Source organism: Saccostrea cucullata, unplaced genomic scaffold (assembly GCF_032062105.1).
Source record: "Saccostrea cucullata isolate Sc308-1 unplaced genomic scaffold, CSIRO_AGI_Scuc_v1 ctg709, whole genome shotgun sequence".
NCBI lineage: Eukaryota > Metazoa > Mollusca > Bivalvia > Ostreida > Ostreidae > Saccostrea > Saccostrea cuccullata.
The window spans coordinates 106976-134656 of record NW_026926516.1 but is presented as its reverse complement, the minus strand read 5'-3'; the positions used below and the strand labels follow the sequence as shown (position 1 = coordinate 134656).

The following is a 27681-nucleotide window of genomic DNA, read 5'->3' as shown; positions in this document are numbered from 1 at the left end:
TTTTATTTCGAATTCACTGTGATATGTCGTTGTGATATATCGATATATCATTGTCAACATATAAATTAAATAGGAATAGTTAATTGACGTTAAACAACGTCATCAATATATGGAGACGCTGCAAATTGTGTTCTATACTTGGCACTTGAGCAGCGAGGAGTCATCATGAAGTGTTATCTATTAGTATTCTCATTTGACTGAATTTGAAAAAATAAAAGATCAACTATAACTCAGGAAAGACAAAATTAAAAGATGAACTATAACTCAGGAAAGACAATGAGTGCCCATAATAAATTCAAAAGATTTTTGGAAGACATGGCCTCGAAAAATCTACATAGATTTTGTTAATGAAAAAGTCAAGCATCCTTCAATATTAACTTCTTCTGAATACTGACGTTTTAAATCACAGTAATTTTTGTAAAACAATTTTGAATGACCAATCACAAGAAATAAACATTTCCAATTTTCTTTTTACTGAAGAAGCAGTTTTACGTGTTCTCAAAAAATTAATTTTATTTTTCTTTTTTGAGAAATTGTTCAATTGCCGAAAACTCGTGATTTGAACTTAGGTTTACTGACAAAAACGTTTTTTTTTTTTGGTTTCAAAATTTTAAAAGTTCTTTCTATGCGTTCTTGAGAATCAATATTGTATTTACACCTGTCCACTTCTTATGCTGTAGCACAGGACCTTTGACTTTTTGTTTATTTAAGTTTTTCTTAGTAACCACGAAAAAAAAGATATCGGCATATCTTTCGACTTATTTCGTTTTTCATGTACGCCATGTGATAAAATTACCATTCTACATCATCATAGTGTTTCCTTTGATTTGAATTAGTCATTAGTATAGAACCAGTACATGTTCTAGTGTTGTAAAAGTACATGGCTTAGCCAAACAAAACTTTTATGTGGTTCAACATTCAAATCGTATTGATGTCTGATGTAGATAAGAAGTGAACCATCATTCATTATTAATTTACTAGTATATACAAGACAATGAAAGAAAATATAAATCAAGTGAAGCCAATTAATTCTGTTTATTGTGACTGAAGTATAAACACATTTGCATTTACTATAGTGTCATTCATTAATGAATGTTAAATGCTGAAATGAACTGTAACTTCTCTTTGTAACAATACTATTTATTTGAAAACATTTAGCACTAAAGAGGATTTATTTAGCGCTGATCGACGATGTGAAGTGTTTTGGTAGTATATATATTTGTATTGACATGTTTTAGTGAGTGGCAATAAACGTTAACATCAAGATATTATCTGGACAGTTTTATGTGTGGTGTGCATTTAATATTGCTGCGAGTACCAGTCTTTGTAGCCCCTTTAAGTCTGATAATTCCAAGATCAGCTTGAAATTATTCCAATACATCGCTTTGCAATTACTGGCAATAGAATAGATTGTAATAGCTAAAAGTATAACACTGTTTACATTAAGGCTTATAGATTCTATCTTTATTATGTATGAGCAATCTTAATCAGAAATTTCATGGCAATACTTTGAAATGTCCTAAGAGAATGTTTCAAAAGTGCATTTTGTTTAAGGATAACATATCTTAAAGTAATTAAGTCTGCTTTTTTTGGAACCTGTAATATACATTATCAATGAGATATGTTTAAAACAATAACAATTTATTTCATGCTTATAACATTCCTTCTAATTCGATATTTTTTGCTTTAAATGAGGACATGTTTTTAAAAGTGTTTTAAATACTTGCATTATTGAAAAAAGGGTACTTTACGATGGCATTAAAGGGGTTTGCCAGAAAATACGTGTCGTAACTCAATAAAAAAAAATCTAGAAGGTGATTTTAAAAACTGAGTATAGTTAACTCATTCTCAAAGCACATTTCATTTTAAAAAAATCTAGCAGGAATTCTGTAAATATAAAAACCATCTCCTGGATGTGATAACATCATTCTAAATTCTTTTATTGTTTGGTAACAAACCCTAGAGAAGACATGACTCCACAATTTGACAAGAGGATAAAAAAACCATGTGTATGAAGTGCGTTTTTTGCGGAAATTTGACATCATATTCCTTGTCAATATGGATTAGACTATCATGATGAAGTAAAGAGTCGAGGGTAGAGATGAAGGATATCAAGAAAATGATAAAACTGCGAACTAAGATATTCATTCAAATGACATTGATTTTGTTACGAAAAAAGGTTTGTCACAATGATATGAAAAAAATGTGGCGGAGTTTCTGTAATGACGGAAATTAAAAAAAAATGCAAAGGGCAATTTTTAACATCAATGCGTATTTGGGAAAACATAAAAACACGCTGAAGAGTTGGAAAAGATTATGATAAAAAAAAAATAAAGTGTTTTCAATTTTTCTTAAAAATTCAATAATATTTCTGTAACCCAATCTGGATTTTGTAATTCGGGATAATACGAAAAATAGATTAACTGTAGAAAAGCAGCCATACGGATTACACATAAAAGGATAGACAGTCATAAGTTCTTGTATGTTTTTGATTTAAAGCCAGTTCGCTTCTTTTTTTTGATTTGTTCATCTTAAAGCTCATATTTCTTTTTAATTTGTTCATCTTAAAGCTAATATTTTTGATCATATAGCTTTATGTAGCATATATGACGATGATTTATTGGTAACATTCATACGTGGGTTAGTAACAATTTTATTTCAAATTTTGTTTATTTATGACAAGATTTGTGACACGCAGTTCATGGCAAGGTTTATGAAAAAATCGGTTCAGGAAAAGTTGCTTATGAAAATGCTGATGGCAGTTTTGTTAATGGCAGTTTTCATGACGGGTTATTAACGTCTTGGTTCATGAAGGGGTTGTTAAAAACACGTTCATAAAAAAGTTAATTTACTGGATTCATTACCTTCATTAAATGGCAACGTTCTTCAAAGTCTACAGTATGTTGCCGTATAATCGAACAAAAACATACGGTTGTGCCGAAAGTTGAGTTTGATAATTTGAAATTTATGGCTGAAATGTTTTAAAACCCCGTATATTTGAAAATTTGACATATGAACAACATATGTGTCACAGATATGATAGGATTTGCATGAAATAATATAAGGTAAGTATTCAAGGAAAAGTCAATATATTTTCTATGTTGCGCGTTTTATACGGCCAATTTACATTTTTTTGTAAGTTACATTTTTCTCTGTTTATAAAAATATAGCAAGATGAAGCCCTTTGAAAACATTTACTACCTTATTTCATACATAATACCTCAATAAATATAGTTTGATTTTCATATGGCCATTTCTTAACATTGACCTCAATTTTATATTTAGACGGCGTAGTTTTAGTGGACCCAGAATGTGTTAAAGACCAGAAGAAGGTATTCGTTCAAGTTCTCGGGGCTTTTCGATACGGCAGAGAAGACCTGGATATTATTGGCCTATCCTTCCGGAAGGACTTATTTATCGCCACTATCCAGGTCTATCCTCCGGTCGTTGAACAACAGAAGCCGCTGACGGCATTGCAGGAAAGGCTTCTTTCCATACTTGGACCAAATGCATATCCTTTCTTCTTTGAGGTAATTAAGACATGGTAGACGGATATGTAATGTTGATATCGCATGAAACATATCTGAAATTCTGCTCTGCATCATTTTAATTAAAACTGATAATAATTTTATAATGCTGTAATTTGCAAAAGACACAGCTGTTTCATACCTTAACACGCGATTGAAAATAAGCCCCAATAGTTTAATGAGCCAGACGCAGTCAGAAAATCAGATCAGATGAAGTCGGTTCTGATGACCCAAATGTCTGATAACTAAAGTCGTGCAATTTATCATATTTTGCAAGAAAATGCTTCAAATAAGAGTAATAAGAGTTAAGTTCGTTACTTCATTTTGTGAAATAATTATTCATGTAAGACATTTTAATTTACAGTGACACCGGATTTATCCGGCATCTATGTAATCCGTTCACTGTAAATTCTAACCCTATTTTCATTTCCAACTAACTATATAATTTCTTATGTAATAACAATGCTTTATCCGACACTTTGACCATTATAACACAAAATTTATCTCCCACAGCATGTCTGATTAGACAGGTTTCACATTTAATAAAAACCAATTACTGAACATCAAAGAAATCACAATGATTTCTATAAGAGATTCATTGTCTGCCAGCTCTGAATTATTACTTTAAAGCATTCATTTTACATGTGATTTATGTCAGATAGCAATTACCATAGTGAAACATCAAAAACCGGTTAATTTTTCTCAACACGGTTTTCACTTGTAGAAATTACAATTGGGAAGATTTTATAGTTCCATTGAAGGTCACAAATTTTATCTTATAATTGTTCTTCACTGATTATCTTCATTATATAGATTCCACCAAACACTCCAAGTTCCGTCACGTTACAACAAACACCTGGGGAGGATGGAAAGGTGAGTGGAACAATTAATCACGTGATTTATCACGTGATGCATGCGTCAAAGAACTTGATAAAGGTGAAATATAACATAGCAAATAGTAAAGAGGCTCAAATTCACTAAAACAATACAAATCAGAAGCCGGGCAAACATTGTTCTCTTAAAACATCAGATAATGGATCAGGTGCCATGGAAGAATAAGCATCCCCTGTTTACCGGTCTAAACGACCTTTTGCTCCTTGTCATAACTCGGTAAACTGAAATATTCGTCGACAATTCAGTGTAAATGATGGCATTAAAATAAGTATGAAAAATATTTGACTAAATGATAGATTGCATTTGCTGACAATGTCATTGTATCAAACAAAGAACGTGGCAAATTCTGACTTTAAACAAAATTGTTTTTATTCTTTGGTTCATCAACTTGCCTGTCAATAGCTTGCTTCGTTTTATTGTTCATATGTTGAGCATTCTCTTGCGTATTGAATCAACTTCTTGAATATTGTTTTCATTTTCCATACACTGTATTCCGACGGCGACTGATGTGTAATGTAAGCAATTACTATAATTGCATTTTTAAAGATTTGTAAACATGAAAGATAGAAAAAGATTCCCACAAATAAACAAAGTCATTAAAATCATTAAACAGCAAATCGTCCGATTAGATTTCAAAAGCTCAGCATTGTTAACCAGTTCATTTATTATTCGTAACTTTATAGCATACACCTCATGATATGTGTAAGTGTTAGCCTATCAACATATTCTGAAAGAAAATAGAAATCCATTCATAAACGTAGAAGATAAGGTTTTATTATCATACGACAAAATGAGAGCCACATATAATTTTACATGATATATCATGCATAATTGTCATAAATGAAGGCAAAATATCGAATCAAACATTATTTAAGCACAGCAACTACGGTAAATACAGAGTATGGGTTATAAATTTTTAAAGTCATAAGGCATGTGTCCCCATCCCGTATTTACGGGAACTAGTGGCGTTTTAAGCACTATTCTTCGAATAGAGATTGGATATTTAATTCTTTATATGTGCTTTCCTTGGCTCATTCCGGATATGAAAGACAAATTCTTCGATCTATTTCGTCCTATTATTGCTGAATTGGAGATAATATACGCGACTAAGTTGAGACCATTCTGTGTACGTACGTGTTTGTCACATGTTAATTTCGGAATACCTAAGCATTGAACATGCGTTCTTTTCTGGTAGACATACAAACATACAAAGTTTATTACTGATATTGGGGTATGTTTTAAAAAATAACTTGTTCTATTTCACACTATTAAATCCCCATCTTTAGAAAGCGCATTATAAGATGGATATTCTGAATATTTAAATATTATTCAATTCAGCGTTAACATTTATAGTGGAGTATTTCTAAAATACAATTTATCATTAAGTCAAACATTGTTTTTCTTCATATTGATCAGTAGACCATTATTTACACACTGAGTTGTCCATGGAGTTTTCTGTTTTCTCAGAACATGCAAAGGAGCACACGGCGGTAGTGACTGGTCAGCAGGGGATGCTCACTCCTCCATGGCACTTGATCCCACTTCTAATTTTTGGAGGTCCGTATTTGATCCGTTCCTTTTTTGTTATGTTTAATGGACTTTGAGTTTGAATACTGTTCGTTATCTCCGCATATTTCATTTAAAAAGACACTTTTTTTTTTTTTACACATATATCAATGCGATTGAATTCCATTCTTGTACAAGACATATTAAAGCGAAATGCTGCCTGTGATGCACATACGGCCTGGCGTGATAAACAACCATTTTCTTAGTTTGATGTACACAAGTAGTAGCTAGACATTTTTTCTCTTATTTTCTGCAGACGTTAAAATCTCTCACAAATATTTCTACAAGATAAATATTTTTCATGCTTGTAGACCAATAATGTGTTTTTACCCTTGAATTCTAGGAATAAGGAAAAGCTAATTTACTGTGTATGTTATTCTTTATCTGTCTGGCAGAAATATTTAAATGAAGGGAGTAATCCTTTTTGTTAGTAAATATTTTCCTTTTATCACGATAATTTGCTAACAAAAGATGGAGAAAAAAAAACTTAAGAGGAATAAATGAATTGTGTTATTCTTGGCAAATTTTCAGACGAATTATTGGTGAAGCTGATAATTTCATAAAGAAAAACATAAGTGATTTATGTGCCTTAGCTTTATCTCTTGTAAAGAAAGGACATTTCCACTAGATTTTATAAGGAGAAATAATAACGATATTATCATACAAACAAGGCGTCCAGGGGACGAGATGCATGTATAATGTCTTACTCCTTGCGAACTTCAATGATTCAAATCTTAAGAGTGCTCAGATCTGTAGGTGAAGATACGGAAATTTCCTTTGTATCAGAAAAAATAATATGAATCTAAAGTCATATAGCTTGATGTGATATATTCAATTCTTTTTTTCTATTGTAATGGTGTTTGAGATGATTTCTCTTCGCACGTTCTGACGTTGAAATTCAAAACTTTCTATTCTTTATCACAGCATTAAGTTTATAATGAAACATATGGAGAAAACGAACAGTATTCAGGATCAAAAGTCCATAAAACAATAAAAAATAGGAAAAGACAAACACAGACCTCCAAATATCAGAGATGGGATCAGATGCCATGGAGGAGTGAGCATCCCCTGCCGACCGGTCACACTCGCCGTGTGCTCCTTGTCATGATCGAGAAATAAAGAAAAATCCGTCATTCAGTGTATATATATAATGGAGACTAACAATTAGTATGAAAAACGTCAGTCAGAAATTGACTCAATGATAAATTGAATTTGCTGACAATTTCATTGCTGACCATAGAACTTACGAAATGATTATTTTAAACAAGACTGTTGGTATTCTTGTTTCATCAATTTGTTTGTCAATAATTTACCTTGTTTAAGAAATTGTTCATACGTAGAGCATGCTCTTGCGTATTGAATCAACTGAGATATATAAACTCCTTAGGCAGGTGATGAGGGTATATTGCTGCATAAGTAAGGAAAGTTGACGATAGGAAAGTTAAAGTCATCATCTTTATCATATAGCTTGGTTGTTAAATTACCATGAACGTCTTTTTCAAGTAAAATATCCAAATATGAAACAGGTGTGTCAGACTCTATGTTATCTTTTATCTCAAGCTCACCAGGATATATCGTATAACAGTGTTAGACATAAGAATGAAATTACCATTGTTAATTGACAGTACGTGGTCGATACATCTTAATGTCGAGTTGAAGGCCACAGCAAGTGTTTTTTTCTTTTCACACATTAGATTTTGCACAAGATCTGCTTCATATGAAAACAAAAATAGAACTGCTAATAATGGGTGCAATTGGTACATATGGGAATTCCAATAGATTATTGGAAGACCTGGTCTCCAAAAACAACATAGATATTGTCAGTCAGAAACTCAAGCATCTTTTTTGATGTCAACTTCAGATTTCTTTTTTTTTTAACTTAATAATTTTGCAAATGACCAATGACAAGGTAAGTGAATTTACGAGTTTTATTTTTTATTGAAAAGGCAGCTGCCAATGATATCGAAAAGCCTGGATTTTAATTTATCGTGGGGAATGGTTGTGTATAAAGTTGAAATGTCGTAAGTTTTTAAGCTGTTGATTTTGGTAAAATCTTGTGATGTGATATACTTTTGAAATTTATATGCGCGTAGCGCATTGATTAAAAAGTTTTCCGTCCAAATTTTTATACATGGAAAAAAATATTACAATCATTTCTTATTTTAATTTTTGATTTTAAATTAATAAAGAAACTTTCTAATTTTTACGCATCAAAAACAGTGCTTCATCACAACAACGTTAACGTTGCTGAAATTCAAAAGGGCTCAAACGAAGAAACGTTCTCAAATATTATCGTGTCATTTGTAACCAACATTCTCTGAAATAATTTATAGTTCTTGAACACAAAAAATCTTACCTGTTGTGTTATCCCAATGGGTATATTTTCCAGAAAAAAAATGTCAGGGAGTGAAATATCCTAACAATTCTAACGTTAGCACTTTTTAAAGAATTTCAAACCGAACATATAAATAAGTATCACAACCTGTCAATGCTGTATATTGAAAGGAATTCACATTCAGGCAGTGTCGTTTTTCTCGATCATTCGTTTCCCAAGATTGAACAGATTTGGCCTAACGGTTTTCCCCGCTTTTAGCATAAAAAAAACCATTTCTTCAGAATTCTGTTGTTCATACCAGATATCTCAAAGCCGAACATTTAACAAAAGTATGTCGATTTATTTCCTTCTTTCCCAAAACTGTATTGTTGTTATGCAGACGATTTGAGTTAATCAAAAGGTTATGTTCAACGTAACAGGTTTCGAAATTCAGAAAAATATTTATTTATTTAATTAAAGGTATTTAATTATTCCCAAAAAGTAATTAAGGGGGAATATACCGACTGAAAGTAGTTCCTGTTAATGCAAGCGAACTCTAGATTTTATTGATGCAGTTATCAAAACAATTTTTTATCCAATCAGAATCAAGTATTTTATAGAAATTAAATGATTGTGATATACTTTTGAAATTCATATCTATGCATTTATCTTTAACTTTGAGATATTTATTTTTAACTTTGAGATACTTTTTCGAATTGAATTTTTTCAAAAGTGCTTAAAAATATTGTTTCAAAATTTCTGAATTTAAAAAAAAAGTTAATGCATTGTGACTAGAAAAAATGGGAGTGGGGCTTGAAGCACTATTTAAAGTTATTGTAAATTTAAATATTGAAAAAGACATATCAACCCACAAGTTTCGAATTTTTAATGATTATGCTTTTAAAAAATTAAAAAAAGTTTTGTTCACAACCGCTACAAAATCTATCAAAGATTACACAAAATTACGTCTCCACGAACCTGTTAATGTTAAGCAATCCACGAAAATTGACCCCAGAGATTTTAATTATTTTAATTTTGATGATTCCACAGTATTTTAATATTAAGATAAACACAACTTAATGTATTATCTATGGCGGCACAGCAGGAATATAACCGACGTCATTATGACGTTACTTTTTTAAAATAAAATTTAGATTAAAAGTAAAAAAAAAAAAAAAAAAGAAGTATAAGATCATGCATGTAAACCTTCGATAATTAAAGAGTTTAATGCAGTTGTGACATTAAAGTATTAGCCTTCTTGTATTTCTCGCGAAAATAGTCTTAAATAAGTGTTTCTGTTGTGTTGTAGACCAAACACATTATTACGCTTTGCTTTGTCACTATCGATTGTTGCAAATTACACACTGAAAATTAAAAAAAGAAACATCTTTGGCAGAAAACCAAACAAAAACCATTGAGTCTAGTGAATGTCAGTTTCAGATGTCTCTTCTAATAGAACTTTTCTAGCATGAAAATAACTACAGATCTCTACAGGGATATTTATAATTAAATTTTTAATGTTGTTTGACTTCTAATGCCTCCATGGAAAATGACAAACATGTTTCTTTGCGAGCACGAAACTATACTTAAAAACATTGCATCTAATTGTGGTACGAAGATCTTAAAAATAAGATCCCCCGAGATAGCTTTTAAGTTAATTTTCAGTCACGATTCTGACCTTACTTTAACATGAACTTATTTCAGATAGAAGTTCATATAAAAGAAAGAAGTTATGTTTACCACAGGGTGAACAGCTTCCAAAAATTCCTACGCTGACACTTTTAATTTTTCTCAGGTTCCCCCGAGTGTCAATGGGAAATTTTGTTATCTGTATTTGTCCGTAATCGTGCACCGATAGTAAACTTTTGAGAACAAAAATCAGCTTTTTCTTTTGTATGGCTGTACCAATTTTAACATTTTTTGACATAAGCATTTATTGGTGAGAAGAATTAAAAGGTGAATTTCTTGATCTCTCTCTCTTTGCCTCCCTGGGGTCCGAGGGATAGGAAGGTCCATCAAAATATTGTAATCAATAGTACTTATTCTACTTTCAGTAAAGCAGTTATATTTTTGAAAGGATTATAATAAACAAGGAGTCCTCAATATAACATGTGATAATCATATCCCTTCTGTTCAGGCCAATTATTTTAGGATTAAGTTTACTTTACTGATACATGTATTAAAAATGCATTAAACCTTTTTTTCGTGGACATCAATTCAGTAAAATGTATGCAAGATGATAACGAACATTGTACTCTTTACAAAAACTGTTAAATTTGCAAAGTAGTGGTCTAAATGCAATGGAAAATCTCACTTCATTATATTTTGAAATGTAATACATATATACGTATATAGTTTAAATTTCCTGGACATTAAGCAGAAACAAAAATACTTTTTACAATAATTTAAGCATCTACAAGAAATTTATAGAATTCATAGCCTCTGAATTCACATCAGGTTAGAGATAATTTAGGTTAATCAAAAATAGAGACACGTTTAATTTCAAAAGTGTTCAGCACCCCTGGATATCTTGTTGGCATAATGTTTGCATTATCCTACAACCAAATGTAACATGCAGACTAAGCACACTCAATTTGTCATTTTGTAATGGATACATTAGTTTGAACATTAATAAATTAAAAATTATCATAAAAAATAGCAGGAATATGAAATGATTGCTTAACCTTTCCCCAAAATTGAAAAAAAAATAATGTCCATGGTTTTTATGGTACAGGTATAAAAAAAGTGACATGAATCATCCTTTAATGGGAATGTCGAATAAATCATTTGAAACTCTTGCAATTACATATCACAGAATTTTACAGTTAGTACGAGTTAGGAAGACAACAACTTCATCAATATTTTTTCTCTGATCTAGCCGTGTGGTGTCGATTACCAGCTGAAAACACACCTTGCAGAAAGCCTGGACGACAAACCGGAAAGACTGTGAGTTATAAATTGTCATGGTGAAAATTTTGAAATTCTTGATTGGAGATACTGGAAACCAATTTCTATATATTTGTGAGCGAGAAATACTAGTATTCTGTTTTCATAATAGTATTTTTACAAAACTCAAAAGTAAGCCGCGACGATAAGATTTTATACTGTCAATTGCAAAAGAAAATTTTCTTAAATAATAGATGGTTTACAGAAATCGACAATTAAAAATGAGCTATCAATTTTAAAACTTTTCGGAATGAAAATACGGGTTCGCCGACCGACCCGACATTTGCAACTGTAAACATTACAAAATAAATGAAAAATAGATAACCTTACATGTATTTAAGGTCACCTGAGCCAAAGATTTATGTGACTTTTCTGTTCAAAATTTGTCTGCTGTCTGTCGTCGATAATAATTAACTTTCAAATTTTCATCCTCTCCTGCTGCCCCATAAGGCCAATTTTGATTTCCCACTTAGCACTCTAGGGTAAAGGGAATTCGAATTATTTAAAAGAAAAAAATGGCCACGCCATCTTGAAAGGACTGATACTTAATTTTTAGTGAAAATAAAATCGCATTTTTTCAAGAAATCTCGTCGACAAAAAAAAACCTTTTAAAAAACTTCACAACAAACTGAAGATAAAAACGTTTGTTGGAATAAACACCCTTGAAAATAAAAGAAAAAAAAATTGTGTAAAAGTATTTTTTCAGAAACAGCAATGATAGGAATTTATATAGGAGAAAATCGATAAAAAATCAAAGAGTCATCTTCTGATGAACAGCATATCCTTGATTAGGGTTTGTTTATTTTGTTCTAGAGCCACTGCGCTACGCAATGTTAGTAGTATAGATTTATAGTCATATCAATTTAGATTCATTTTTTAAAAATTTAAAATTGCCCATGAGGCCAGGGTGGGAAGCAGAATAGGGGATCAAATTTGTACATAAGAAAAACAGGAAATATCTTCTTTTTTTAAATATCATCTTCTCAAGAACAGCAAAGCCATGATTCGTTATATTATTATTGAATATATACAGGTAATCACCTGTATATATTCAATAATAATATAACTATTTAGTACATGTATTTGTATGAAAACAAGTTTGTCCAAGTCATAAATTAGGATCAGGTCTGATAACCCTTTAAATATTTTAGTACCGAACTGGTTATTGCTTATCTCTAACCAAAGTGCTCGGGTGAGCGATAGTTCATAGGTTTCTATTTTGTTTTTATCTTTTATTAATTTATTCAAAACCCAAATCTCTCTCGTTTAATATTTTATAAGATATTTATTATATGTTTTCATATTTCAAGAGTTAAAATTAGAAAATATTCCAGATTTATATGCTACTCAACATCGGTATATATATAGTTTTATTACCATTTTAAGAACCACAGTAAGAATGGCTATACGTAAACTGACCTACGCTCCTAGCGACGTAAGGGCCCCTCCACCGAAAGCAGAACTAAACAAAAATGGGATCAAGCTGGAAGCCTCTCTGTTGAAGGAAGTATGTTTTTTTCTTAATAACGAATCACACTAAAACAGTCTCTGTATTATATTTAATATAAAAATAAAACATTACTTCATAACATAAATAGCATTTTTTTCTATCATCGGGTGCATTGTTACAACGCACTTTGAAAAAATGTGCATTTTGAAAAAAAAATTCAAAGTGTGTTAATCTGGGACAAAATCAACGCACTTTGAAAAAATAACATTTGTTTTCAAAGTGCGTTAATATCGACCATTATAACACACTCTTTGAAAAAAAAATGTATGGCTTTTTCAATATTCTTGCAAATCTTAGGTTTGATAAATAATTGAACCTGTTGGATAACGTTTCGGTGATAAGGTCATTTCAGGATGTGAAAGTGGACGATTTTGATTTTTCCATACTTTGAAAATTCTTTCTCTCTTTAATGTTTTACTGTGCCTAAAATTTTCCAGTTTGCATGCATTTTATATATACTAAAATCTATTGAAAATTTCAACATCATACCAGTTATGAAAATGTGCGTTGATTTTGTCCCAATTTTAACGCACTTTGAATTTTTTTTTCCAAAGTGCATTGCCACAGTGCATGATTTTAGTAATAGGCTATAATTATTAGGAACCGTTTTACTTTAATAAGGCTGTATCAATCGTGAATAATACTAGGTCATTTAAACATTTTCTTAAAATCACCGAAATGACTAAGTTTGTTAAATTTAAAAGATTTCAGTGTATACAGAGCAAAATAAATATTATTTACCTTTTTGTCTGGTATTCAAATAGAAAGGACATTTTGAAGCCAATCAAAGCCGGGCCACCAACCTCTGGAGTTTCTGAAATCGTATAACTGAGATGTATTATTTATTTTTTCAGAAATACTACCATGGGGAAAGTGTTGATGTACGTATTACGATAGACAATACTTCCAATAAAACCATCAAAAGGATCAAACTGGCTGGTAATGTCATTCACTTCTTGAAGGAAATTTGACACAGAAATTTGAAGTTAATACTTTCAAACAGATATGGTATATTTTTCTTTAATCTGAAAATTATTATGACCATTAAATTGGAATTGTATGCAGAGTAAACGAATCGAACACACTCGTAAATGCAATAATCGAGCTCATGCAAAGATATTTATGAAACTTTACGAAAAATATTGTACATGTATTCATTAAAATGATAATATAAGGTTTTTTTTAACGTAAGAGACAGATATCAATACAATCAAAACAAAAGAAACAAATAACAAAGAAACAAACAAATAAGCAAAGAAAGGAGCAGACAAAAACATCCGAGTACGTTGGATATTTCTGTTTATTTATCATCTAAGCCTTTTGTTAACTCTCTCCTACACATTGATAGATTATATGATGACATGCACGAAAACAAACCTGATTCTAAGAAAGCCATGTAAGATAAAAGGAAAAATAAAATGAATGTGATGATTGCATGTCGGATATTTTCTACATCGATTATCTTTATTTTGATCCCCATTCCGTGTATATTCCTAAGATTTAAAGAAATGATCGATAAGGCAACATATTTTGTGCGTGCCACTTGATTTCTGTCACCCCCGCAAACTTGTTCTTTTCTTTTTGTTATTTACATTGCGCAATATCATAATATCTTTAAAAATAAAACAATGTATGAGCTTTTTTAAACATTATAAATCACTTTCACTTACAGAGACTTACTAACATAGTTTCATTCTTTAGATGATTATAAAAATGAGAAAATGGTTTGAGAAGTGTTTTTAAATTGACATTGAGCTTGAATACTGTTCGTTTTCTCCATGTTTTATATTAGAGAGAAAAATAAACTTACTGCATATACATACCGAAAGTATTTATAGAAAGTGGAAGTTACAAAAAAGGAAAGTATATATTATTTAAAAAAAATATACGCACAGTAAATCAGTACTTTTATACGAGGGTTTGCAGTGTTTCTTGAATTAATACAAACACTAACAATTAAAGAATGAATACTAGTATATATATATATATATATATATATATATATATATATATATATATATATATATATATATATATATATATATATATATATATATATATATATATATATATATATATATATATATGGCTCACTGGACTAGTGATTAATCTTTTACGAAATAAACGTGCCATATTATGAGTAGGACTATAGAGTAAATTTATGATACTTACTCACCATACAGACACCAAGTGAAATAATGCCCAAAAATTACGTTTTCCTTGAATCCATATATGAACTAGCACAATACAAAACTACTGGAGTATTACAAAGTATATACTCCAGCACAAAGTTTCATGTCAAGGTCTTAAAGTTCTAAACAATCAAAATTAACTTGCATGTATAGCCTAGGTCAGTATCATCAATCAAAATTCTTAAAAATCAACATACAATATATCATGATTTACATACACTGTACATGTACATACGTTAATACTTCCAATTTATCTCTTTTGGATGTTCTTAAAATCGGCTTTAATTTATCCATAACTCATTCCTTCAGTTGTTCAAAAGACCATGGTAACCCTACATGTGCTTTGTGAAGAAGAACAAGAGCTTAAAATTCCTGATCAAAATTTTCAGTAAGTACAAGAATTTAATCTATTCACCATATACCCCTACTGTTTTTAAAAATAATACTCCCATTCCTCATCCTTTCAAATTAAAAAAATCATTTATAGTACAAATCCTTGGCAGAATTGTGAGTTTTGTTGTACTTTCGATTTGTACTTTCGGTTTCCAGAGAGGGATTCCCTATCAGGGCTGGTCAGACAGGGTTTTGTAGGATGTACCATCTCACACCATTAATAGAGAACAACAGAGACAAGAGGGGTTTGGCTATAGACGGCAAACTGAAGCACGAAGACACAAACCTAGCGTGCTCCACCAAGTCAGTTTTTACACAAATCTAACTAATGGCTAGCTCCTTAAGTGTAAATTTTCGGTATATTTGAAAATGTCATCCTATAAAAGAGATGGCCAAGTTTTATACCTAAGTGAAAGAGAGTAGAATTTTAGCAATTTTTAAATATGTACATGGAATTGTTTTCTAGAAAGGGTTTACAAACTAAACATCATATTCGCAAGCAAGATTTTAACATAAAACTCTCTTCTAGTCTACATGTAAGATTTTTTTTAATTTTCAAAAATAGAAAATATGTTGAATTTTTTAGCCTTAAATTAAAATTTCTTCTCTGTGACATATTGTTTTTCTCAAAAACGTTGTCATTTTCCACGAATTTTTACTTTTCATAAAATTATTTTGTTTTCTTATATAAAGAAAACATTGAAACATACAGAGCTATTCTTTTATTATAAAGTCGTCTAAGAAAAATAATATGGTTAATTCGGTTCACTTTTGACGATATATTTATTGAATCTTGTGTCCTTACAGGATGTCAGAGAACCTACAGAAGGAGAACTCTGGTATTATTGTGGCCTACAAGGTGGTTATCAAGCTGGTTCTGGGATTTGGATCTTCGTAAGTTTTTAATGCATAATAGTATTACTTAGATAAGAAATTAAAGTCTGAACGTTTATGCGACAATTTGAATTTCTTAGACAATATTTGGATAGAAATCGCTTTCCTAAGAGAGATAAATCAATAGGTTTTCTTTGTTTCTTATTACAACTTGTTCTTTTTGGTGACATCTTACAATTAATTAATGATACTAGATTCGAATAAAGTATACTAATTTAAAGAAAATAATAGAAAAATAAATTTTTCAATTAATTAAAAAAAATGATTTAAAAAATTGCCAATTATTAGTCCCCCAAATTAAAGGAAAAGAGTAGGTAACACTTGTACTTTAAAACTAAACACAGAGGAAACTTCAGAATACATGGTTTAGTTATATCTAAAATATGGTTATTAAAATAAAAACAACCACAATGACAATTATTACATTTGTTTTTGCTGGTTTCAGTGACGTAGTTTTAGAGCTGCCTTTTACCTTGACTCACCCAATTCCAGATCATCCCTCAAGGACCAGCAGCTTCCGAAGTTCCGTGGCAGACGACACAGTTATCCCTAGGTAGAACTGTCGATAGAAATAAAAAAAAATCATTTGACTAATTTACTTTAAAAACTATGTTCTGGAAAAGCATGTTCCTAAAAAAAAAAATCCTGGTCTATTATAAAGTGATATAATTAAAAAATTTGTACATATAATTATTATGTCACAATGTCTGTTTGTAGTTTTATCATTTTATAATTTAAAAAAAATGTTAACTAAATTTATTACATGTACCAGCAATTGAAAAGTTACCCAAAGTTGAACTTGGAAGTATAAGAGATAACTCCAAGATGTATCCTTTCTGCGATGAAGCTGATATAAAGAGAATGACCTATTGAATTAATTTTTTGATTGATGAATTAATTTTTTAATTGATGAATTAATTTTTTTTATTTATGAATTTATTTTTTATTTATTATAGTGAAGACATGATGGAAGACGATTTAGTGTTCCAGGAGTTTAATAGGGCACCAATTGCTGAGCCTGAGAATTTCAAGGAGGATTCAGTCCCCAAAGAAAACAGTGATGAATAATCACACAATTATTGACGACATTCGCCAAGAAAAGAATAATGAACAAATTAATATATAATAATCTAAGAGCATTCAGTGAAATTTATATTCCCCTTTTCTGTCCATATTTGTTGTAACAAACAGTAGATATAATTATGAAGCGAATACTGTTAAAATATTTTTGCAAAATGTTATTGAACACGTTTTTTGGGTTTTTTTTTTGTATTTTATGTATTTATGAACAAGAAAAATATTGTGAATGCTGAGACATATCAACGTTCTGCACGCCTTTTCTCTTTCTTTTTTAAATTGTTACTAAGTTCCACAAACACTTTTCTCCATCTTCACGTTACATGGTAGTTTGTTTTATAACTATTTTTTTGTTGTTAATTGGATTCAATTCGATAGAAATAAAATTTTTGTAGAAGTAGTTTTTGATTGGTTCAGTAAAAATATGATTTCAACTAAAATAATTAAAATAAAGCTTATTTCGTTCATATTTCGTCCTTCAAAATTGGCATAGACTGCAATAACTCGCCTATATTTTTATTGAAGAATTTTTCAATTTAATTTGCATAATGCTAGCGCTATTATGAATAAGGAATTATTTTATATTGAATATTTAAAGATATTTTTAAAGTAACAATTATTTGATTCTTTACAATTTAAATTTATGCCATTTGAACAAGTTTCTACAAGTTTTTAATATTTTTTTACCTCACTAAATGCAATTTTTATGTTGACGTAAAATTCTGTTTAATTATACCTGATATCTGTAGAAAGTGGGCAACTTTTACTTTAACATGTACAGAAATCATCACACTAAATCCTATAAAAAGAAATTAAAAGTTTTTTTTCTACTTTTGAACAACTGAATGTGAAGATAGAGGCATCCTTTCAGTTTTACCTTTAGTCCTTCGTAAAAATTGTAATTTTGGAACAATTGTCATATGTTTAATTTATTGTTATTCTTCAAGATTTTCCATATTATTTCTCCAAGCTGAAACTTTCCTTTCTGAAATTATTCCTATTTATAAACATGTATAGTTATTCAATTATTTTTGCATCAGGTATTCAAATAAATTAACAATGAGAGCTTCAAACTGCTTTGTTATTTCAAACCAATTTTTTTTTTCATCAAAAGGGATTGACAATTAATACAACTTAATCAATTTCATGTGACTTTACTCCTCCACTGTTAGCAGATTTAGAAAAGAAGAATGTATTCAAAAACTTATAGTGTCTTCTACTAAGAAAATGGAAGTATCTTGCTGTTCCATTTCATTCAACATTTAGATCTGACACGTTCTATCACTCAACAATTCTATAGTACTTCGAATGAAAGACACCACAAAATTTGAAACATCTGTTAAACCAATGGGTTGGATGTTTTCTAGAAAAGGAAAAAACTGATAGCAAAGTAACAACTAAATTTTATACCTAACATGATTCATATATATACAACTTTTCCATGGTCAATTTCCCTTTATTGCTACTTAGCAAATACCATTACATATATGGGATTATGTTTCATAGTTGAATCGAAAAAACAGTTTCTAACATGAGAAAAGCCAATGATAAATAAGCCAACAATGCAAATATATAAATTTTTTTCTTAAGTCAACATTTCACAAATTATATCGATACTATTTTGTTTAAAAACAACGATGGACACTATCGTGCTTTTTTCTTAGCTTGAAAAAAATGTGTGGGCTTTCTTCCGAGAATTGATTGTCACATCACGACAAGCCCATTTTTTTTTCTCTAGAAATGAAGTAGCAATTTTCATTTTCGGGGTTTAATCGATACCCCCTTCTGCAAACTATCACGAAAGCTATGTTAGTGCGGACGATAGATACAAAATCATGTAAATGTCATAATGTATACCTTTCGCTTCTGTAAAACTCAAGGTATGCAGCGAATATGTACATTATAACAAATAAATGTACATATATGGGAATATTCGTTTCAATACCTTTCATACAAAATATTAGGCCATTATTTTCACAATGAATTGTCAACCAAATTTCTTGTAATTCCAATAATGACAAGGGCACTCAACTGGAATGAAGCGGTCGACAGGGAATGCTTACTCCTCCATGGTACTTTATCCTACCTCCAATCTAATTAAAATTAGATGTTGGATCCACTCGCATACTTCCTTAGTGAAGTGAGTATGCGAACGGATCTAACATCTAATTTTAATTAGATTATCCCACCTCTGTTTTTAAAAGCCCTTTGTTTGTTCTGCTCATAGTTTCTATTGTTTAATTGGACGGTTAATAAATTAATGCTAATAAAGCATGGTTACTGTGTGGCATCTTCTAATATGATTTCGTGATATGTACTTTGTCAATGCTCCACGTTTCAAGGTGTATATAAAATCAATACCGTTGATAAACACCAAGGTATTTCTTTATATACCTGACTATCAAGAAATATCTGTAAAGAACAAGTAGAGCATAAGGCTGGAAATAATACTTGAAACACATTGTGCACATCATTTTCCCGATTATGTTCACTGAAATTTGATCCCTCTCATTCAAAAATGTTTTTAAAATACAATGTAAAAAAACACCTGCCATAAAGATATACGAGCTTTTTGTTTAAATTTGTACACGGATTGAATACACAATACTCTTTGATATATATTATTACATTGTCCCCACACGTGATTATGACGTATGAAGTCCCATGACATGGTTTTCCAATGTGTATACCATATGGAGAATCATTTGTGACATAAAATTTTGTGTTATTTAAAAAAAAAACTAAAATGATAATTCATTTACTTAACAATATCATAAAACATCAATGGCTCAAAAAGTGTGTTTAAATATTCAGATTGGATTTCGATCAACTGGCCGAAGTTGACAGAAAAATCGGTACATGTAAGTGATATATTTATAGAATAAGCATTACGTAACATGTTTTGATAAATATACACACAATAAATCTGAAATAAATTCTTATCACACATATATATATATATCATGACTTGTTTATCGACGATAACGGAACTTCGTATAGAGGGCTATGTAAATGAAATCCTTTATTGCAAAATCAGCCAGCCATATGACGTGATAGTTTATTTTTGTCACCGATATTGCCTAACCTACCTTGGGTACAAGAAAGATAAAACCGTCAGAAGAACAAGATTTTAGTGAACATATTTGAGATCTAAAGATGGAAAAAGGAGGATATTCAAATCCCAATCCCCCACCCCCACCGTACTCTGCCGTTGGACGTAAGTTAATTTCATTAAATTTTATTGAAATTTATAAGTAAAACATAAAGTAGGTCATACTGTTTTAGAGCAAATATTAAAAGATTGATAAATTAAAATGTCGTTTTGCGTTCCAGGAAGTTTAAAATATTTTTAGTTTTCTTTTGAAGTAGTGTAGGTAGAAATGTTAACTTTAAATATTTTTTAATTAGTTTTAAGGTATACTTAATTAACCTTTGGTTGAATCTGCAAAGATTTTCTAGTTTGTCGTAAAAAAAAAACACTTAAGAATATTATTTTACCATTAGTAAATAACCCTAGTGATGTCACATAAGTATCGTAGATACAAAAGAATCTTTTTGATTTAGTAAGCATTTTCAATACATACACAATAGTATACGAATTAAAAATCAAATTAATATATATTAAAATAAATGACGAAAGATCATTTCATCTTTTCATCTTTGTGGTTGAATGCAGTTAAAATATGCAAAGAATTTCGATACAAAACAAAATACATAAAAATCGTTATTTCTGAATATGAAAGCACACAGAAAATGTGTGATATTAAAATGTTGTTAACACAATACGGTCGCAGGTATCATGTATGTTTTTGTTTTCTTCGTGCTGATATCAGGCTTTGTAGAATCAATACATTAAGTTCAATATTGAGTCCAAGTTGAACCCTACCACAAATAATCTATATTTAACAACAAATCGTCAGTATATGTTATCTCTGAGGTCAAGAGTAAAACGCACTTGTTATACATGTGTACATAAGAATTTCTAAATATGTCTTGCCTATAAAAAGAATGGGATACTTGCAGGCGCGTATCCAGGATTTTTCCAAAGTCAGGGGAGGGGGCTCTATCCCGACCTACAAAAATTCCAACTCGAGAAGTTAATAAGTAGAATAAAAGTAAACATCTTTCCCAAACATAATTTTTTAAAGTGATTTCTGGGTCTTAAGGACATACGCAAGGTACCTTACCTACTGATAATTTTTCAAGATATTCTTAATTTAAGATTATAGTGCCATCAGATGTTCATAGACAAAAAATCAGTATGCATTACCGTGGGTTTTTGGAAGATATCAAATTCTGACAAAACATTATTCAAAGATTTTTTTCCATCAAAATTTGTTTTAGAAGTATACAAATCCATATATAGACATTAAAAGCACTCCACACAAGTTCTTTATTAAGTGGAACTCTAACTCCAGGGAAGAACCCAATAAAGTTCAAACTACGTTGCGTATGACCTTAAGTCGTTTTCCTTGCCTTTATACTTTGAATTCACCAAAATCCAAACAAGGGTGTCCACAATTTTCAGGGGTTGCAAGGTCATTTTTAAGTTACTTATATTACTTTTATTTGTACATTCTGGACCCCAACACCCTCTAGATATGTGCATGACTGGCTTAAGCATGACTTGTGCATGACTGGCTTAAGCATGACTTGTGCATGACTGGCTTAAGCATGACTGTTTGTCTAGCTTTTCGATTTATAGTTCCCGGACTTAAACAGTTGGGTATCTTGGCTGTAACTACATGTAATGCAGTCCTCAGTTTTATGATTATCATTTTATAGGTTAATTTTCGCATGGAATCGTGTGTAACAAGTTGTTCTATTTAAGAAGTAAAACTTACTTCGATAATGAAAAAAACTGACTAAATCGAAAAGTGAATTTCGTAGACATCAACAACTTTTTTATGCCTAAAGTAATTTTTTTTTATTCTGGACTTCAAAGATAAAGTTTTGTACTTTGATATATACCATATAAATATCAATATAAATGAAATAGGAATATTTCGCTTAATGCTGGCAATATTCTCACAAAAAGGTTCAAGGATACCAGATGGATATCAATGATACCCAATAAGTTCCTTTGATACCCACTTTTTTAAAAGTATACTTCATAGTTTATAATCTAAATATCAATGATCCATATACCTTATAAATTTAATTTATTTGTTTTACAGAAACAACAGTAGTTGTTGGACAACAGCCTCTAGTGGCCGTACAGTTGTTCCGTGAAAGTCCAGTGCGCGTAAAATGCCAGTACTGCAGTTGCGATGTTCTGACGGGCACATCATATGAAACAGGCACTGTCACGTGGTTGGCATGCGCAATAACAGCTTTTGTTGGGTATGTATAAAGCAAACGCTTTACTTTATGTAGAAACAATTTTTTTAAAGTCTGAGAAATCTTCTTGCATTTGAAATATAAAAAGCTGAAAAGTTTTGGTTATATCATGTGTTTAATAATACTAATCAGTTGCAAATGCGAATCTGTTTAGGCTTATTTTAGTTTCATTTTGTATGTGATGGTGATGGTTAATAACTTCGAACCAGATCTTGTTTATACATTAACAAATTACCATGAGTTCATTTAGCAAACAAAAGGGGGACATTTTCACAAATAAAAGGTTATAATAAGAAAAAAAAAGGTTGGGACTTCTGAACCACGTACGTGTCTGTTTTTAGTATTTCTATTTCTTCTATTTAAGATGCTGGCTTGGATGTTGCCTGATTCCGTTTTGTGTTGACGGATGCAAAGACGTGATACATACCTGTCCCAACTGTCACCAAGTGATTGCACGATACAACCGGATGTAGGCGTGGTTATGCGATACAACCAATCATAGACAATTTGACTGAAGTCGAGAAACATTAAAGCGGAAGTCAACCGTGCCATGGAAATCAAATCCAAAAAAAATTGTGTGCATAAATTTTCTTGAAAAACTTGAACAATATCATTTTAAAAATTTTACTTCATGTGATGTAAATAGCATAGAATATTTTGAATTGCTTTTTTGATAATGATTATTTTGATTAACAATAAATAACCTTTTATGTGTTGTTAAAATCATTGTACATATTTGTTTGAGTTTTAATTGATATAATTGTTGTACATTTTAGTGTTGTTTTTATTAAAATGCCTTTCCTGTTTTACCTAGCAATTCTTATATTTTACTAGGATTTTGTTTTACATACGAACAAATAGGTCCATCGGATGAGATTACCGAGGTCCCAGGGCGCAGAAGTGGTTGGCATGAAAAATGATCGGTAACTGCACAATATAGCCCTGATTGCCAAGTATAGTTATAAATTTGGCAAGTGTAGACGTTTTCGTATGATTGAAAAATTCTGGAGAGGGACATTAAATACGAACAAACGATCAAACGAGGGAAGCTATTGACAAACAACTTTATTTAGCAAAGATATCAATTATTAGAGTCTCGTTTTAAGTCATTGTGCGAGTTGGTCGGTACAATGGACTTGTCAGCATATAAAGTATATTGTTAAGTCAAATGCTATCTGACCAGACGTTCTAAATGCTAATTTTAGGCTATTGTTTTACCGATCATGACAAGGAGTACTAGTACATGTTGGGTGTAACCGGTAGACAGGAGCTGTTACTTCTCTATTGCACCTGATTCCACCTTTTCTGTTTTTAGATGTTTGTATTTTCTCTGCTTACGATTTGTATTGTTTCAAAAGGCTTTTGACCTTGATTTCTAAACCTTCATATATGTTAAATTGACATATTAGGTTCCTTTTAAAAATCTGGGAAAAGTTTATTTGGGATGGGACTGTCTTTGAAAAAAAAGAGTATAGCTACTGACGCTAAAAATAAATATTTAATTTGCAAACAATACTTCAGAATTAAGTGTACACTAATTTTACTATAAAGTATTATGACAATGTTTTGCTGATGCTGAGGATAAAGTTAAAAAAAATACAGAGCATAACTTCTGCATTAAAAAAAACCCCAAAGGGAATCGTACAATGGCATGAAAACGATAAGGTACTTTTCCATACTTCTGCCATGGATTGGTTCTAAATCGGGGCTACACGTAGAGATGAATTTTTATTGTGAGCAAGCTTAATTTTCTCTTCTTTAAAGAGAATATATTGTTATTTTTTGTAAGAGAATCCTAGGATAGGAGAAATTTTGGTGTTTTTGGTTGTTTTTTTTTTTTAGAAAAAAAAAATCAAATTACATTGTTTTCATAGGTAAGGGGTCAATGGCCACGATTTTCCGCGAAGAAATGACAGTCAGTATTATTTTGACTACCCTCAGTGATATGATTATTTTTTTTGTTTTGGTATGGAACAGAAAGATGAATTGTCTTTCATATTGTAGTGGATATAGTGCAAATTACAAAATGATAGCTTATTATCTCGATGTAAACTGCATTTCCTTACACCTCTCAAATTCAAAACTTACTATGTCCATGGGGATATTCTACCTTTTTTACAGTTAAGGTAAAAATGGCATTCTTTTATGACTCGGTGTTAGCTCTATCATTTTTTGTACCAAAGATTTATGATGTTTTAAATTCAGTTGATCTTTTCAAAACAAAGCACAGTTCGTTTTGAATTTCTGCCTTTTTGACAATGCTGTTGTTGTTCAGTTGTTTTGTCTTCGAAACAATTTATTATCATTCAATTCTTTACCGAGGGCACTGAGTTTATGAATTTTGTACATTTAACTGCACATGTAAGACAAGCATTATATATATACCATGGGTTACCTAAAAATTCCGATCGATATCCGGTAAACACAAAAGCTTTAAAATATAGCCTAACAATTATGGTCTACCTTTAAATACGAACTATAATTTTACAGATTTAAGTCAACGTAATTGATTTGAAACGTATATATCGAGTTTTGTTGATTTCTACAAATTCGAATTTGATATCATTTGACTGCAATGTTGGAACTGATCTAAAAGATTATGAGTCACAGTCAAGGTAGGTTTTTCACAGCTTTTTCGATTACGTTTTTCATTTATGCTTATGGTTTCATTTTTTTTATTTATATAAAATCATTTCTTTTAGTTTTCGAAACCACAATACGTAACCCCCTTCCTTTTTGCAGACAATTCATACAAATAATCCAACGTATTTTTAGTTTCTTCCGAAAACTTTAGGAAAGTTTCTACTTCCTTGTTTCAATCGAACTAATGATTTCTATTGCCGTTTAAAAAAATCGATCGATCTGTTTAAAAACCTCTGCACATAATTCAATGCCAAATACAGTTGTGTATTTAAATATACACATGTGCCTTTAAACATTTTGAACAACCGGTGTACCTTTACATTGAAAATATGAACACACCAAGATGGACTATCAAACTAAATGTTTTCAGCGATACAACAATATATTTACACGTATTATATAATGCAATATAAAAAGCATCGTTTAAAAAAATATAAGTATGTATTATTAAAATTTTCCCACCTTACAATGTACGCCCAAATTTCAAAAAAAAAAAAAAAAAAATTAAACATAAATCTAAACAAAAATTTAAAAAATAGTTTCAAAAGCGTCAAAATAAAATTGGATATGTATTTATATTTGAAGAAAAGACCACAATTATAATCCAACCAGAAGAGAAGGGAAACCCAATTTTCCAAGAATGGCCGGTTCACACGGAGTGTCCACAATGTGGTAGCAGTATACTGACCAGTCTGGAGTACGAGGCCGGGACGCTCACCTGGATCATGTGTTTCTTCTTAATGTTTATTGGGTACGCGGCCATCTTAGTTATACTTGGCTGTGTTTGTTATAAATTATTTGGCTTCTTTAATTCTAAAACTTAAAACATTTGAGTTATAGTAAATAATATAAATTAATTTTGACTGAGTCCGTTGCTCTGATATTCATCTAGATGAAATTTTTGCATTAAATTGATAAAAATACCAAGATACTTAAGGGGGATTTTTCTGATCTTTGTTTCTCATTTATATAAATGTACTAAAAGTTTACTGAATTTAGTAAAGCAAAACAAAACAAAAATAATCAATAAAAATCGTTCTTAAAGATCATGATTGGAATTCTTCATCATAAGATATAAGGTGATATGATAGTTTACTAGAGCTTTATATATCATCCTCAGGAATAAAATATTTAATGAACATTTTTATACTTCTTTCTTCAGGCTGTTCCTCGGATGTTGTTTCATTCCATTTTGCTTGGACGGGTGTAAAGATATTGCCCACATTTGTCCAAACTGCAAAAAGGAAGTTGGAAGATATTACCGGATTTGACATAAAAGATGTATGATATCAACGTTTATCATACTGTATATCAAGATTCAAATTTGAAATTAATGTGCCAAACGATCAAAATATAATGTAAATCACATGTCATTTTAAATATCTAGTCCTGTAAATGACAATCTTTATGTCTATTTGCCATACATTGCATCTTGTATATTTTGTTCTACAAGATATTCCGTCCACAAATGCAGTGATAAATTGTACATAAAAAGGTGCAATATAATGTAGAAGAATCGCTTCTTATGTTCCTTTTTATCATAATAAAGGACAATCCAATGTGTGAAAATTGGCTAAATAATAAATATGAAATACTTAAGTCAGTATGTGACGTAAATAGGAATTGTATTTGCTGAAAAGGTCATCTTTTCAATCGTTGAATCGTTGAAATGATGACTATACACGAGACTGTTGATATTCTTGTTTCTTAAACTTGCTTGTTGAAAATTTTACCTCGCTTTAGAAATTGTTGGTACATAAAGCAAGCTGTTGTGTATCGAATCAGCTGAGAGATACATTTATAAACCCCGTATGCAGGTGAGAAGGATATATTGTCACAAGAGTAAGGGATGTTGACATTGAAAAGTTGAAGTAATCATGTTATTCAGAATGCTTTGTTGTTAGCAATTAACATTAACTATAATCATCATTTCAATAGAATATCCAAATTTGAAGCATATCCATGATGTGTCAGACTCAGTGGCATCTTTTATTTTAAGCTCACTGGCAATAACTATTGTTAATTGATAATAAGTTGTCGATATAGCCAAAAGTCCATTTAAAGGCCACAGCAAGTACTCTCTTCTTCTCATGCACTAGACTTTGGACAAAACTGCTTCATATTAAAACAAAAAGGTCAGCCAATATCAGGGCGAAATTAGTAACCGTGGGAATTCTAACATTTTGTTGCAAGATTATCTAAAAAAAAATCACACACATCGATAATGTCAATCAGGAACTCAAAGCATCTTTTTAATATCAATTTGTGTATACAGTCAGAATTTTGTTTAATCAAAATGATTTTACAAATAACCAATGACAAGGTAGATAAATTAAAAAGTCCCATATTTATTGAAATAGCAGCTAACATTGATGTCAAAAATCT

The 27681-nt window shown here is 30.6% G+C and overlaps 3 protein-coding genes across 4 annotated transcripts in view; all 3 read left to right on the top strand.

The window, feature by feature from the left end:
* The window catches only part of LOC134271911 (beta-arrestin-1-like), a 28218-nt gene extending 10402 nt beyond the window's left edge, over nt 1-17816 (top strand). For both annotated transcript variants that reach the window (XM_062754136.1, XM_062754137.1), the window contains exons 4-13: nt 3286-3530; nt 4341-4400; nt 11180-11247; nt 12634-12754; nt 13612-13696; nt 15259-15337; nt 15499-15645; nt 16150-16236; nt 16682-16789; nt 17193-17816. In XM_062754136.1, the coding sequence (XP_062610120.1) occupies nt 3286-3530; nt 4341-4400; nt 11180-11247; nt 12634-12754; nt 13612-13696; nt 15259-15337; nt 15499-15645; nt 16150-16236; nt 16682-16789; nt 17193-17304 (1112 nt within the window). In that variant the 3' untranslated portion in view covers nt 17305-17816. The remainder of the gene's footprint in view (nt 1-3285; nt 3531-4340; nt 4401-11179; nt 11248-12633; nt 12755-13611; nt 13697-15258; nt 15338-15498; nt 15646-16149; nt 16237-16681; nt 16790-17192) is intronic.
* A 2505-nt stretch (nt 17817-20321) lies between these two features.
* Nucleotides 20322-23459, top strand: LOC134271918 (LITAF domain-containing protein-like). The gene is made up of 3 exons (XM_062754146.1): nt 20322-20530; nt 22491-22656; nt 23018-23459. Exons 1-3 carry the CDS (start codon nt 20470-20472, stop codon nt 23124-23126), a joined length of 336 nt encoding a protein of 111 aa, XP_062610130.1. The 5' UTR covers nt 20322-20469; the 3' UTR covers nt 23127-23459.
* A 1622-nt stretch (nt 23460-25081) lies between these two features.
* On the top strand, nt 25082-26733 carry LOC134271919 (lipopolysaccharide-induced tumor necrosis factor-alpha factor homolog). The gene is made up of 3 exons (XM_062754147.1): nt 25082-25268; nt 25882-26047; nt 26459-26733. Exons 1-3 carry the CDS (start codon nt 25253-25255, stop codon nt 26565-26567), a joined length of 291 nt encoding a protein of 96 aa, XP_062610131.1. The 5' UTR covers nt 25082-25252; the 3' UTR covers nt 26568-26733.
* The last annotated feature ends 948 nt before the right edge of the window (nt 26734-27681 follow it).